At 43.7% G+C, this 16215-nt stretch overlaps 1 protein-coding gene across 18 annotated transcripts in view; it reads left to right on the top strand.

Annotated features, from left to right (window-relative positions):
* The window catches only part of Ppp6r3 (protein phosphatase 6, regulatory subunit 3), a 121106-nt gene that overhangs the window by 93062 nt on the left and 11829 nt on the right, over positions 1-16215 (top strand). For 6 of the 18 annotated variants that reach the window (XR_001782603.2, XM_030250986.1, XM_030250987.1 and 3 more), the window contains 6 exons: positions 4608-4694; positions 9106-9203; positions 10939-10993; positions 11871-12001; positions 13210-13331; positions 15678-15831. Coding sequence is in view for 17 of the 18 variants with exons in the window: in XM_030250986.1 (XP_030106846.1) it covers positions 4608-4694; positions 9106-9203; positions 10939-10993; positions 11871-12001; positions 13210-13331; positions 15678-15831 (647 nt within the window). In the remaining variant the exon portion in view is untranslated. Of the gene's footprint in view, positions 1-4272; positions 4578-4607; positions 4695-9105; positions 9204-10938; positions 10994-11870; positions 12002-13209; positions 13332-15677; positions 15832-16215 lie in introns of those variants that run through there. The other 12 variants (XM_017318250.2, NM_001164159.1, NM_001360430.1 and 9 more) reach the window with 6 other exon arrangements.

Here is a 16215-nt window from a genome sequence, read left to right as displayed (position 1 = left end):
CAGTCAGAGAGGTTCTACCTAGTGAGCGCATGAGTGAGAGCATCGCAGAGCAAGCAGGCCTGCTCCATTCGTCTTGGCAGGCTTTTCCACCTGTGCTGCATTGAAGGGAAGCTGGGATAAACACCATCTTTCACCAAAGTAGAGTTCCTTTCTCCCTGAGATGTCATTGTTCTTGGACCACAGATACTCTCAGTAGGAGATACTCGCACTAGGCTTGAGAGAAGCCAGCCTGCATAGCAAGGTATTGGATGTAGAGCGACCTGCAAGCAGGATAGTTAGATGGTGCTGTGGATAAAAAGCTCCTGCCGCCATGTTTAATCTGGGGTTGATCCCCGAAACTCACATAGTTGGAGCAGGTACCAAACTTTCTACAAGTTTGTGTGCCATGGAATGTGTGAACCCCTCCCAAACAACCAGATTTAATCAATCAGTCAGTCAATTAAAAGTTCTTCAAATCGTGCTGACATCCTATTAGGTTGCCTTCTCTCCCAAGATTGTGTTGTGTTGACATTGTTGGGTTTGCTTAAGGCCTTTTCAGTTCTTTGGCCCCAGAGACTTTCTCCATATTTCTGCATTTAGCTATAAGCCCTTCAGGTAGGGAATTTTCAGAACTACAGATCTTTCTTAAATATTTAAGGATAGTCTAGCTACCAAAGAAGGGTTTAGCTTTTTCCTTCAGGTTATTTCCCTCTCCAGAATATATTCACTTTATCTTGGTAGGTTTAGGCACATATTCTAGGAGGGCAATAGACTATTATACCGTGGGCCTTGTTTATCCTTGTTTTCAAGGTGACAGTGCCTACGAATGCAGTTTATGGTCTTAGTAAAAGCACATTCCCCAGTGAAATTACCAGTTGAGTAATGAATTGAATATGCCAAATAGATTTCTGGATCTGCTGCCTTCCGGGGTTGCTTTTAAGATGGCTCAGATGCCTCTTCGCAGTGTTGTGGAGTGTTCATAACCTGAGTTACTACATTGGTATGTTGCTTTTGGCCATTTGTATTTTAATGTTCATAAAAAGATAGTTTCAGCCGGGCGTAGTGGCGCACGCCTTTAATCCCAGCACTTGGGAGGCAGAGACAGGTGGATTTCTGAGTTCGAGGACAGCCAGGGCTACAGAGTGAGTTCCAGGACAGCCAGGGCTATACAGAGAAACCCTGTCTCAAAAAAAACCAAAAAAAAAAAAAAAAAAAAAAAAAAAAAAAAAAAAAGATAGTTTCTATTCCCCCCAACCTTCACCACATGTCATCATAAGCTGTGCTGACCCTAGCTCCTGTGGCTCCCACTGCAGCATTCTATCTAATTCAGCTAAATATGTGTGCAGAAGGTTCCTGTGCAGCCACTGTGAGGGAGCTAGAATGTTAAAATTGTATGCTTTAGCCTGGGTTGTTGGGCTTTGTTTTTGTAGTATTTCAGTTTGTAGCCCAGGCTGGATTTAAACCCTGATCTTCTGCCTCGGCCTCTCAAATGTTTGGATTACAAGCATGCACCACCACACCCAACTTTAAGATTTGGTGTTTTATTTTCACCTAAATTTTGCCTAAACCTCTAAACTAAAAATGGACTTAAATAAAAAAGGAAAATGTTTTGTACTACCTTGAAAAATTGAATTTGTCTCAGGCTTTACTTATCTCCCCTGTGAAGAGAGTATTTTAGAAGCATTGACAGATATAGCAGTGATAGGCATGTGCTTGTGTGAATTTCCTGCCGATGTAGCCAGCTAAGATATGAGCAAGATTGTCTGTCCCCAGCCCTGAAGGTGGCAGAAACTTAGGAGAGTTCCAGTAAGGAGGTTATGGTAGCATTGCTAATGAGTCTCAGCAGTCTCCACATGCTTAGCGTGTTCTCTTGGAGCCTTGGTAAAGCAGTGACTCAGTTGTCCCTGATCTAACACATTAGCAGTACTGGAGTGCTGTCATGGAAGAGCGCGCTTGCTTGCATGCCCTGCTAGTCAAGTGCCTGCAGTGCAAGGGAGCCATAGACGCTCGGGAAGCAGCGCTTTGTTGAATAGCCTGTTGTAGGTCACAGTGCTGAGGATCGAATACCAGGGAGCAAATTGAATTGGGAAGTTCCAGATATAGGTTGTCAATGGACTAGTGAAATGGCCCAGCAGGTAAGCACACCTGAAGATCTGAATTCCATCTCTAGAATCCATGTAAATATGGAAGTCAAGAACTGACTAAACAGTTGTCCTCTAGCCTCTACATGTGTATTTTTTAACAATACTTTTAGACACACACACACCACATTACAGACAGAGACAGACTAATAATAAACTTTAAACCCTGGTCAAGGACAACTTTATTGCAGGTGGTGTAGTCCGCAGAGGGAAACAAAGTACAAAGACTCCAGAGGAGGGACTGCAAGTGTTTGCAGTAGGTAGATGCAGAATCTCTGGCTGCTGTGTTAGCCCAAATAAGAGTGGAAGTGAGGACAGACGTAGACAGTGGGACTTTAGCTTTGCATTTAGATAAGAAACCACTAGGTTTAGATATAAAAAGTGACATAATTCCATGTACATGTGGGAAGATTCTGTGGCTTCTGGGCCAACATAGGGAAAGCTGCCTCGCTGACGTTAACTCACTCGCCAGCTGATGGTGCCGTCGTGAGCCATGGTAGGGCAGTTGCAGTGTGAGGGTGGCTGAGCAGCTAAGAACAAGATAAAAAAGCAGCCGAGGTTTTAGCTAAGGAGCATGGAGCTGGCACCTTTGAGCTTCTGGTGCCTCAGAAAGGCTGTGTGTGCTGTTGATCAAGCACTTGGGCTGCACCGAGTTGGTGATGAATGGGTTGGGATTCTGATACCCCACGAGGCAATGAAATCCTCTCTTTAATTCACTGATTCTTTCAGGTTCTTATTGTGTGGGTGTCCTCAGAGTCACACCCTCCATTAACACAGCTGAAGGGCTGCCTACATTGTGCTGTTAGGAATCATAATTGGCTAAAACTATTTTTAGAGAATACATTGTAAAGTAAGTGTGTGTGTACCCAGTGATGTTAGTTGAAGCAAAAGGATCCTTAGTTTAAGGCCTACCTAGCGTAAGTAACTCCAACGGTGAGGGCAACAGTTAAGCAACCCCTGTAAAGGAATCATGTGTCTGGCCCTGCCTCATTGTTCCACAGAAGTTTCCTCTATTTAATGACATGATTAACTCTTGTTTTTTTATAGGGAAGAAAGCCTATGGCAGTGGTTTTCAGCCTTCATAACGCTGCAGCCCTTTAATATAGTTCCTCATGCTGTAGTGACCTCCATACAATTATTTCGTTGCTACTCCATAACTGTAATTGTGCTGCTGTTATGAACCATACTGTAAATACCCGATATGCGGGACACCTGCTATTGGATCCCCAACGGGGTTGAGAGGCACGGACTGAGAACCATTCTGATGGATTCTTTGCAGCATAGCTGCAGTTAGACAGGAGGACTCCTGGGAGCAGCCAGGTCTCTGCTGGAGCTCATTCGGGACTGCTAGCTTGTTTAAATTGTCCTGATTCTGTGTCCTGTGCTCTGGTTGTACCCAGGTATATATCGGCTTAGCATGGTACATACTGGCTGGCTGATGTCAGACTATGAAGCACAGCCTCAGGGTTGGCAGAGGACACTTGTTTTACTTATGTTTAGTACACATTTACCCAGAACAAAAGAGCAGACATCATGGGACACATGACTATAATCCCAGCTCTTGGGAAGGTGAGTGAAGCAGGTAGATCAAGCCTGAGGCAAGCCTAGGCTACTTGGTAAGCCAGTATAGAGAACTCTTAAGAGACTTCAGTAGAAGTGACTTTCAGAAATAGAACATTTCCTTCTAGAATTTTACTGATCGTTCATTGTTATATGTGCTAGCAGTAAGAACTATTATCAGTGCTGGGCTTGGTCGGTGCTTATATCAGTTGGCCATGAATGGTGAGCAGTTCATGTTGGTAGGTTTTTTGTGTGTGTGTATGGGGGGGTGGGGTTTTTTTTTTTGTTGTTTGTTTTTTAAGTTATAGAGAGTAGACTACTTATTCTCTGTGGGGCAGGGAGGGCAGATTTTCAGAGGGTCTTTTATTGATCAGAAAACTGTTGAATGAGCATTTGTGGCCAGGCCAGTGCCTTTCTTGGTATAGGCAGGAAAGTTAAGAAGGAAATAAAATGCTTACCTGTACGGTTGACCTTCCTTGTGGCTCATGAGTGATCCTTAGAGCAGTGTTTTGCCCACAAGGCCTGATGCATACCTGCTGTTTTTGTTTCATCTGCACTTCACTGTTACTTCTGCCTTCCCCCTTCAATGGAGGAACCTTCCTTCTTCCTCTGCAATTCCTGGAGATGCTATTCCTGAGGAGCGAAAACACCAGCCAGCTGGGTGGGTAGCCAGAGTGGACTCTAGATTGACTGGGTGTGCTTGACCACTTAACTGTTATTTCTGGGTTTGTTGTTAGTTTTTTTGTTTGTTTGTTTGTATTTTGGTTTTGGGTTTTTTTGGTTTGTTTGTTTTATTTTGGTTTTTTTGTTTGTTTTTAGTATATTGAAACAAAAGCTGAATGTGATAATTTATTCCATTAAAAATGCTAATGCAAATGTCCAACACTTTTCAATGTTAAATAGTTTTTTACATTTTTATGCATATAGGTTACAACCTGCCATATTCATTCATCCAGTGATGATGAAATTGACTTTAAAGACACGGGTTTCTCACAGGATTCCTCTTTACAGCAAGTGAGTCACACCTAAAGCTTTGCTATTTGTTTTTATCTTAAATGCTTAGTTTAGCTGCCCCTTGGGATCAGCATCTGTCACTATTAGAATGTGGTTTGGGTTTGCTACCAATTAGGCAAAATGATTGGAACAGAGAGGTCTGGGACCTTGCCAGGTAGGCTGATACTGTTGTGTTCTGGGAAACAGTGAGGAATGATGACATTAGTGAGCACTACATGTCACCTCACATGCTGACTGGGCAGGCCTTAATGGTAGTGCATCCTTACTTAGATTCCCGGCACAGACCTTGGTTAAGAGGGACAGAAATAAGAATGAGAGCATTGGAGTGGATTTTGTGCAGTAATCTGGACCACGTGGTGATCTAGATAATCCTTCCTTGGTGCTCTTTAACTGTGTTACATGGCATCTAAATGAAGTTTTAGCTGAAAGCATTCTTGCCATTCCTGCCCCCAAATTGATCAACTCCATGTATTGACTGCATTTTTATCCTTTTAACAACAGCAAAAAAAAAAAAGATCAGTATCAATACATACTGATTTATCATTCTTTAGTCATTCTTGGAAAACTGATGGTTGAATTTATATTTCTACTGGAGGTTGAGTTTGAGAGTTCAGAATAGAAGCAGATGTCTCCTGTTCATGAGGGAAAGCTGTCCTTAGCTGTCTGGTCCAGCATTGGTGTGACAGTGGGATTAAGGAAACATTGCTACACTATATACTGATGGTGCTTGGCTTCTTTCTGACTCTCAGTCGCAGTGGGGTCATTGTGAAGCTTCTGATTTTCTTGTGTGGTTGTTTTTTGCTTGCAAGTTGCATGCCCATCATTACTTCTAGACAGTTGCTTGCTCTTGATGCTGAGACCTTTAGCCTTTCTCAGATGGATTTGAAGTAAAAGTTTATAGTACTTCCTGGTTTCCTTCTGGGTTTGGTTTTTGGTTTTTGGTTTGTTTTGTTTTTCTTTTTGACACTAGCTTCTTTTGGCAGCCATTCTCCTAAATTTAGAGTTAGGGAGCACTGTGGAAAATCAGTGCCTTAAACAGAACACATCTTGCTTTCAAGAAGCACCAGCTTCCCACGCAATCCAACACAGCAAACTGCTGCAAGCAGCCCTGTGTGTGTTGGCAATATTCTGCACTGTCACTTTTACACCGTAGAATATTCAGTCAGCTTGACCAGGCGTGAGCTCAAGTGCATTGCTGTAGCCCTAGAACAAAGCTTAGTGAATCAAATGTGAACTGTCAAGGTGGTTTGTACCAGTTAAAATATAGTATTAAAATAGTACTAAGAAAAAAGATGCCTGGACCAATGAAGTGGCTTGGCCATTGAGATGCTGCTGAACCCACGGGTCTGACTTTGAGCCTAGAACCCACACATAGTAGAAAGAGAGAATTAAACTGACTTGCACACATACACAAAATGAATGTAATTTAGATAGATAGATAGATAGATAGATAGATAGATGGATAGATGGATGGTTAGATAGGAAGGATGCTTTTAACATCTTCCTGACCATGTTGGTAAGCTGTCACACATGCCTTCTTCCCACCCCTGTAAATCAAACTGAAGACTTTGTAGATGCCTAAACTTACAGCTACTGATGTAATCTAGAAGTTATTTTTAGGCATCTAGAAAGTGCATTGCCTTGCTTAGTCCTGGTTCTAGAGTCATGTCTGGGGTGTTTTCTCTCTTATTCAATCCAGTCTACAAAGCTGTCATCCTGAGACAGCCCAGGCTTAGGGGCTTCATCCATCACATGTGACCTCCATATGTATGGAGTAATTACTAGTCACTCTTTTCTGACTGACAGGCTTACAGTAGCTCTATTTTACATAGTTACACTGTGAACTAATTATGTTTTAAAATGAATCTGATCCAAAACATTTTCCTGGAGAAAGAGGGTCAAGGTTATCCTAACAGTTTCATCCTGGTCTCCACTGTTAGCCCAGTGTCAGTTTGTAACTTGTAACGGGTTAAAGCTCTCATTCCTGTTTGAAGTTAGGCTTCCTACTCAGAGCCCAAGTGTGCAGAGTGAGGAGAGTTAGTAACATGGTAACCCTGCCGGGGATGTGGCCTGAGCAGTGAGCCAGTGCCTTGTGACAGATGTGCCTCTGGCCATTATGTTCTGCTCTAGTACTTTCTGCTTTCCTAGCATCTCCTAGACTGTGGAAGGAATAAGCTGTTCCCTCTATTGAGTGGATGGGTGTCAGAGTAAGATGACACCTCTAGCATCTCACATCACACGCAGGCTTGGGACATGCCAGTGGGTCAGATTGAATTTAGAACCGTTTCTGTGCTAAGAGGATGGCGATGTTAGAGCTTGCTGCTCACCCAAGCCAAGATGGCAGTACTGAACAGAGTGCCCCTTAATATTACTACAGCCATGTGTGTTGCTTTCTAGGTTGAGACATATGATTTTGGCAACACTTTGCTTATAGAGTATGACAGCTCTTCATTTTGGGCATACTGGCTTCCATACATTAATAGAAAGCAGATACAAGCAGGAAATTCATTGCTACTTTTATCTTCCCAGGCACTATGCCAGACTGAGAACTGATGAGGGCTCTCTGATCCCAGTTTCTGTCAGTTGCTGTAGCTTTGTCTAGATGTATAGGGTTGATAAATAAAAGTACATGTGTATACACATGAACATATCTGTATGTATGTATGTATGTATGTATGTATGTATGTATGTATGTATACATTTGCATTATATTTGCTGGTTGTGAACTTCAGACAATGTTTCTTTCTTTTCATATCCAAAGAATTGTATTATAAACAGAATGAAAAGTTTGAGGAAAGCCTGTGTCTATAAAACAGAGCTTCTGGGAGGGAATTTCACCTTGTTCTGTGAGATGTCTAGTCTAGATAAATCTACAGTCTGTCTTGCGTTGATTGCTCAGCAGAATGGCCCCACAGGTCTTTTACACACCCTGATAGTAAGCTATATCAGGGTCAGAGGAGCTGATTTCAGGTTTTTGATGATGTGGCTGTGAAGGCTGCCTGCCTGAGTCCCATCTATTCACCCAGAGTGCTCTGTCACCTACAACTTTTGTCTTCCCTTCTGCTCTAACCAACCTCCCATGCCTGCTTCGGTTGTGCTCCAGACCCTACCCACACTCACTGTCCTCACACATCCATGAACTCATGTCAGGCCATCTTTGTGATTGAGCCTAGTAGGAAGTGATGTCTTGCTTGAGAGCAGTGAGTTCTGTACAAAGCCACTCTAGTCAGGGTTGGTTGGCTTTTCCCTGTTTTTGTTTTGTTTTCACGCCTAAGCAAATGTAATTTCCAAAGCCAAACATGAAGTTTATTTTTAAATTCACACAGTTTGGATTATCCATGCCATAATTCCCTGCTATGAGAGTTAGTGTGGTGAAGGTGCATGACAGAGGTATTCCTGCAGTGCAGGGCTGGGGCTGTAGGCTTTGAGGAGGTGGGGACCAAGAAGTCTCCTGACTCCATTACATCCTCCTCCTTTGCAGACAGTGGCCTCAAAAGCCCCCATTAGTAAGTGCTGTTCCTAGGGTCCCACTGCTGTCTCTGTCCTTGGCCACATGTAATATTCACAGCGTGGTCCTGTGCTCTATATTCATTGTCTCGGTGAGAGTGAGGACGTGAGGTGGCACTTGATGTCTTTGTAGCGAGGGCATGTTTCCTGATGCCGTAAGTAGACTGGCAGCAGTTCAGTAGGTCCCATATAACATTCCTGTATTTTCCAACTGGGAAGACTCACCCAAGACTGATGGAAATAGAATTGGCCTCTCTGTAGACCTTCCAGTGTCCCGGGTTTTTCTGAGTGATTTCTGAGGAGGTTAAAGCTTCCTGCTCTATCTCTCAGGTAGGTTGTGCAGAAGTCTCTCAGACGGTTCTCAGCCTCCAAGACTTAGGCCAGCATTTCATTTGCAGGATCATGATGATGTCCATCAGTCTTTCTTTCTCTGATGCTACTTTTGCTATGGTGGATGGGCATGGGGAAATGGTGGGGGCTAGGGGGAGGGTGGGAAGTTGGGGGTGGTTAGCACATTATATTTTAGGATACTGTTGGTTGTGTCTGGAGATGATGAGACTTCTGATAATTTCAGACTTACATGTCTCTTACCTCTTCACACTAAGGCTAACTCAGTTCTCTGTCCAAAGACTATAGTAGTCGGCACTTTTTACAGTATGATCTCTTGAATATTTCTTAACAATGTATAGTGGAGCAGTTTGTGTGTCATATTTCAAAAATCCCCCCCTTTGGGGTAAAATGTCTGAAATTATTTGATTTTTCTTTTTCTAAAGAAAAACACACCAACCTTTAAAGTTCCATGGCTGTGTGAGTTAAAGTGGTTTTCTGGAACACAAATGGGCAAATAGTGTATAGAATGTCATTAGAATCATGATGTCACTGTCACTGGTCCTGGGGTTGCCAGGCCTTTTCTGATTATCAGATGCAACAAATGACGTCCAATTTTATTGACCAGTTTGGCTTCAACGATGAGAAGTTTGCAGACCAAGACGACATTGGCAAGTGAGTATATTTTAATATTTCCTTAATGACTTCCCCCACACACTTTGTAATTATATTTGTGGTTCTCCTGTCAGCATGTATTTTGTAGCTTCTCTGAATTGTAGGTCCCACTGTCATTTTCTTGGTGATTGATACAAAACTAAGAGCCAAGGGACCCTGGGTATTGGACAGGGCACTGGACCCTTTCCTAGGGACTTGTGTTTATTAAGTGATCTTTGTTTTTGAGATTAGTCTCACTGTGTTATCCCCTACTGATGTTGGATCTGTGAGCTCAAGCATCCTCCTGTCTTAGCTTGCTAAGTTAGTATATGGTAGGATAGATGCCTGCCATTGCTTCCAACTTAACTTTTTTACAAAGACCCCAGCTACCATTCTGCTCTTCTCAGTATACCATTACTATAAGTGATTCTGTAATTCCTTCCCATGTTTGCCTCCTGGTCAAGGTGTCACTGACTGTCCAGCACATTGTTTAGTACTGCATTCTTGCAGATGATCAGGGCAGCAGGACCAACCAGCCTTGCTTGTATGTGTTCTCTGCTCTGGGGAAGTCCCTATAAGGAAGGAGGTTTGGGTTATTTTACAAAAGCCAAGTACTTTAACCATTGCCCTGCAGTCGGGGTCAGAGGCAGAGAGGGAATTAGAAACTGGCAGAGCAGAGAAAGGAGATGTACAGATGACTGGCAGAATGGAGGACCAGCATCTTGCATCCTGCCTGGGAATGAGAACAACCACCCAATATGAAGATCGTTGGTTATTGAGAGCAGAGGTGAAGGGAAATTTTAAGCCACTGTGATATCTCAGGTAGTGACTGTCCACTGAGGCACCGTAGCAGTAGTTTGCAGCAGGTATTGGACTTGAGCTAGTGTAGAGTGTTTTATTACACATTGAGTTTGGACTCTGGGAAGCTAAAATCTTTTCACAGTGCACTGCATGAACATGCTCTACAGGCAGTCTGGAGCAGAGGCTCTACTGTGAACAGCATGCACTAAGACACCCAGCGACCTCCCTCATTGGCTTATTTCTATCCAGAAAGAAAAACACTATACAAGGCATTTATCTGTTTGCTATGTGAACAATCTACATAGGATCAGAATACACACACACACAGACACACACACAGACCCTCATCCCTACCCCATCTCCTCTTGACATCTTGGATTTTTCCCATCTGGACTCTAGTTTTACTAGTTCAGAATTGACATTCTCTTTTAGAACAAATGCTTAGCCTGATAACTGGTTAGAATGGAGCTTTGATGATTAATAACATTGTCCCACCATTTATAATCATGTAGCTCATCATGGCTGCTTTTACCCATCCCTGTCATGCTTTCAAGGAGGCAGGATGGCAGGATTGCCTGTGTGTTTCATGTACGAATCGGTCCTAGTACCTAACAATGCTTTTGTGCTTTTTCATGTTTGGACTTGATTGTTTGGAAGCTTTTTTCTTGGTTTTGTTGATGTGATCCTTGCAACCATAATTAGCACAGAAGTTAGAAATGTGTTGTTGAAAGGCTGTCACGGCCTCAAAGCATCATCTCCACTGCTCCCATCTCAACTCTTCCCTGTATCCACTCTTTAGTACCAGGGAGGGCACCATTGAATACAGCACGGAGGGTTTGTGCATTACTCACCGAGAGTGCATTGATAATAGAAATACTTGAAATTTTGAGGATTTCAGAGCACTGTTTATAGCCACCTATGGATGACAACAATTCTTCTTATGTTTTCTTTATAGTGTTTCTTTTGATCGGGTGTCAGATATCAACTTTACTCTCAATACAAATGAAAGTGTAAGTATAAACGCTTTCTGTTGTGCTCTGCCACTGGAGAAGTGGAGAATTGTGTTGTGTTGTGTTGTGTGTTGTGTTGTGTTGTGAAAGTGTGAGTATAAACGCTTTCTGTCGTGCTGTGCCTCTGGAGAAGTGGAGAATTGTGCTGAGTGTTGCCGGAGGCTGCAGATGGTTGTCCCGAGCTGTAGGCTCTTTTGCCCTATGGGATCCCACATCCCAGTTATCCTAATGAGTATCATCACATTATGTCTGCCTGGACCTGCAAGTAGGAGTTTGCAACCTTGGCTAATAGGACCCTGCCACTGTGATTGTACCACAGACATTTGGCCTTGGTTTCTCATCTCTGTTGCATGAAAAGAACATAACTTGGGTCAATATCAAGCTCTCTGCCAGGCTTCTCTTACAAACAAGACATTTGTGGCATTTTAATGGGGCCGTTCTGATTTTAGGTTGAATATCATGAGAATCTACTTTTACTTGCTGTTGGTGAGGTAGAATAACTCGTCAGGTTATAGCAGCTCTTTATGACTTCCTGGGCTGGTAACAGGAAGGACCCATGTCATTTCCTTGTTGGTCATATTGAAGACTTATCTTTGATCAAAGAGGAAGCTCAGAATGAAATGGGCAGTCCTGTGAGGAACAAGTGAGCTCATATTCAGGCCTTTTTCATGCTAAATCCAATCTTTCTCAGGAATTTTTTGTTACTTACACAGAAGCTAACATTTTATTTTTATGTTTATGCTTGATTTGGGCATATGTAATAGGTACCATTTTTTGAAAAGCAAATATAAAAACACAATTTTCCCTGGTAATTTGGGAGAGAAAACAGTTCTGACTTCAGTTGTATTTTTCTCTTTTCTTTACTTTTTTTCTGTAGGGAAATATTGCCCTGTTTGAAGCATGTTGTAAAGAACGGATACAACAATTTGATGATGGCGGCTCTGATGAAGAGGATATCTGGGAGGAGAAGCACATTGCATTTACTCCCGAATCCCAGAGGAGGTCCAGGTGAGCCACGGCTTGCCATGCCAAGTGATTTTCATGAGACTTGCACATGGCACCACCAATGTAAGCTGAACTTGCAGGACAAAATAATTAAGTATTTAAAAAAATAAATGGAGGCAGAGGCAGGCAGATTTCGGAGTTAGAGGACAGCCTGGTCTACAGAATGAGTTCCAGGACAGCCAGGGCTACACAGAGAAACCCCATCTCAAAAAAATCAAAAGGAAAAAAAAATGGATGGATGGAGGACTAGAGAGATGAGCCAGTGCTTACGAACACTTGCTGTTTATTCTGAAGACCTGAGTTAGATTCCCAGTACCACAGGACAGCTTGTAGCCATAGCAACTTCAGTTCTGAGGGATCCAGTGCCCTCTTCTGGCCTTTATTGGTACCAGGCACAGAAATGGTGCAAGCAAAACACCCACATACATTAAATAAACAAGCAAAAAATAATAAAAGGGAAGATGTTCTGGTCCACTCTGCCTTTAGCAGCATGACTCTTTACACAAGAGCCATGGAAGTTGATCCCATGTTCTTTTTTTCTTCTTTTCTTTTAACTTGGTTTTCCTTTGCAAGTAACTTAATGAAATTTTATTTATTTGTTTGTTTGTTTGTTTGTTTATTTAGGGTAGACATGTTTGTGCTTGCATCTTGGAGTGATCAGTGTTTGTTTGTTTGTTGTTTGTTTTTGGTTACCGATCCTGGGGGGTCAAATTTAGCTTGTCAGGCTTGACAGGAAGCACTTTTACTCACAGAACCATCTCTGTCCTGCAAAAAGTGTCTCGTCAGCAACATCCTCCTAGTTCAGAAAAACTTTTTTTCAAACCAGAAGCCATATCAGGAGTTTGTACATAGACAGTGGAAGTCAACATCCTAAGCTCTGGTGTGTACAGGATGATGAGAAGGAAGGATTTGGGCCAGGCAGTAGTTGAGCATACCTTTAATCCCAGGTGGGCAGATCTCTTGGATTCAAAGACAGCCAAGACTACATGGAGAAGTCCTGTCTTGGGGGGAAAAAAAAGAACAAAAGAAAGGTCTAGAAAGATTCTTAGCACCTTTGGCACATATCAAACCTTCCTCTATGAAGCAGTCATAGGCGAACATGGTCCAATTGAAGAGCAGTGTGCTTTTACACTGTAGGTGATCTTTAAAGTTTTCTGGACACGGCTGGTCTCTGATGAAACAGCCTTAAAAATTGCAGTGTTGTTTTATAGCTCTGGCAGTACGGACAGTGAAGAAAGTACAGACTCTGAAGAAGAAGATGGGGCCAAACAAGACCTGTTTGAGTCCAGCAGTGCAAACACAGAGGACAAAATGGAGGTGGATCTGAATGAGCGTGAGTCACCCTGTCCTTATGAGTTAGTTCTAGTGCTTGAAATTGCCTGTTCCTGAAACTTGTAAACAGAGTGGCCTGTGGCATCTGAGATGGCCTCTGAGGCACAGTTGACCTAAAAGCACTGTTGCCACACCATGTGACTTCCTTGTAGGTTTGCAATTCCAGAATATCATGTATGGAGGGACAAATTGAATATACTTGGATGATCGGCATGATCATTGTCTTTACGAGTCTAGCTGGGAGCATGGGGTGCCCACACTTCCATCTAGTTCCAGGAGCTGACGCTGTAACAGTGGAAAAGCCACAGAATGGAGCAGAAGGAGTGGTCAGTGATGATAACACTGCCATCCCCAAAGTCCTGAGTTCAGGCAGGTCATTCACAACTAACTGTCTCCAGCTCTGTGGGATCTGATGCCCTCTTCTGACTGCCATAGGCACCTGCATACAAAGACACATGCATATACATAATTAAAAAGTATATATTTTAAAAAAGAGAGAACACAGGCCACAGAAATGAGGAAATAATTGTGTATAATGGAGTCCTGATTGGAATTCACTAGGAGAATCAAATTAGGCTCAGGCAATTTTAAACATTTCTTTACAGTCTACTTGTGAAACTCCAAACCTTAGGCTTGTTCAGCTGGTCCACATTTGTGCCCTCTTGCTTATGCCCCCACCTCACCCCCCCACCCACCCAAGGGAGTAGGAGATCTGGGTAGGAGATGGGAAGGGGAGGGGAGAAGGGGAACATGATCAGATGGGGTGGGGGGACAGAAGTCAAGCCCCGAGGGCCAGCAGAATGAATGTAAATATGCAACCTCAGAAGGTGGGGGACCCTCTAGAATGTACTAGAGACCTGGTAGGTGAGAGACTCAACAGGACTCAAAGGGAGGGACTTTGCATGAAATGTCCAACAGTGGGGAGAAGAAACTAGTAGAGTTCACCTCCAGAAGAGAAGACATAAGTGGAGGGATGGGGTTGCCAACCTACAGTCAAAAACACTGACCCAGAATTGTTCTGTCTAAAAGAACTTCAGGGACAGAAATGGAGAGGAGACTGAGGGAAAGGAGGTCCAGTGACCTGCCCAACTTAGGATCCATCTCAGTGGAGGCTCCAAGGTCTGGCACTATTACTGATTTATGAGGTGCTTACAGACAGGAGCCTAGCATGGCTGTCCTGAGAGGCCCAACAATGAGCTGACTGAGACAGAAGCAGATACTTACACCCAACCAATGAACTGAAAGCAGGGACCCCCTGTGGTTGAATTAGGGAAAGCCTGGAGAAGTTGAGGAGGGCAGCCCCACAGGATTTTTTTCTTTAAAAGCTAAAGAATTTCCAGAATTTCTGGGCACCGTGACACATGACTATAATCTCAGCACTTGGGAAGTGCAAGGGAATCAGGAGTTTAGGGTCACTCTCGCCTGCCCAGCAAATTTGAGGCCAGCCTAAGCTGTAGATCTTGTCTCAGAAAGCCAAAGAGAAACTAGGAAAAGAAAAAGCTGTGTTAAAGGGTGGGGTGGGAGAGGGATGGACAGATGGATCCTGAAGGAAATGAGCTGGTAATGACAGGTTTAAATGTCTCTGCTGTATGCTGAGGGGAATGTCTGGGTGATATTTGTGTTTACTTCAGCACCACAGGTCAGCAGCTCTGAGGGGCTGCACCCTAACACGTGTCACATGCATGTGCATGCACATGAGCACACACTCCACCTCCATCCCTGAAGTTCTCCTAGGTTCTTTGTAGAGTTTTGAGCAATTTCTGCTGCTAGACCTGGCTCGTTAACTCTGGAAAGTACTGTCACGCATCCCTAGAGTACAGAGTTCCTTCTCTGCAGACTGAAGTGTGCAGTAACGCTCTCACACAACAGACTGAACTGTGCAGTAACGCTCTCACACAACAGACTGAACTCTGCAGTAACGCTCTCACACAACAGACTGGTCCAAGAACTTTGCATATGGTAAGCAGGAAAAATAACCGTTGGTTAGAATTTTTGTATGTACTTTGAATAATATTTCTATTGGGAGATATTCCTAGGAATTTAGTTTCTAGATGAAAAGCCACAAGTGCTCCTTCCACTCCAGTGATTGTGCCAGCCCCACCCCTTGTGCCACCATGTTAATTTTTCTCCCATGGCAACTACTTCCTTCTCATCTACTAATCTGATTTTGAGAAATAATTTCCTTTTTGAGGGTACATGAGGTCTGCCTCAGCTCAGATCTCCCAGCCCCAAGTTTCTCAAGTGTCTAGAATGACAGGAACACCCCACCACACTCAGCCTCAGAAAGAGTCACTTGTTAAACTCAAGGGCTAAAGGCTCCAAATGATAAATGCTCCCCTCATTTCAGCACCCACCTGGTCAGCCAACTTTGACGTCCCAATGGAAACCACCCATGGTGCTCCCTTAGACTCCGTGGGATCCGATGTCTGGAGCACAGAGGAGCCAATGCCAACTAAAGAGACAGGCTGGGCTTCCTTTTCAGAGTTCACATCCTCCCTGAGGTGAGCAGTTGTGTGTTTTCTTAATGTCTGCAGAGGGAGGCAGGAAGTGCATGTGCCTTGGCTCAGCTCTGAGGAACGACTGAGACTGAGCAGAGGGTTGGGCCACACTGACCCAGCTGAGCGCCACAGCAAAACCGGAAGCTGCCCTGGGAAGATGGCTCCAGGGTGCTTAAGCAGGAGAGAAGGGAAGATGATACCTGGAGAGCTGTGGAGCTTCAAATGCTCCACGGGTGGATTGAGGGGAGTAAGAGTGGGTGCCTGACCAGCCCTTGTGGGAGGGCACAGCTATAAGGCCGAGTCTGACTTTGCTGTGGATGTGAGCTTGTATTTCACTTGCCACCATCTAGTGCTATAGAGTGCCAACAGATCACTGTCGTTGCCGGT

The sequence above is a fragment of the Mus musculus genome, chromosome 19 (assembly GCF_000001635.26).
Source record: "Mus musculus strain C57BL/6J chromosome 19, GRCm38.p6 C57BL/6J".
NCBI lineage: Eukaryota > Metazoa > Chordata > Mammalia > Rodentia > Muridae > Mus > Mus musculus.
This window is presented reverse-complemented; position numbering and strand designations above follow the sequence as displayed.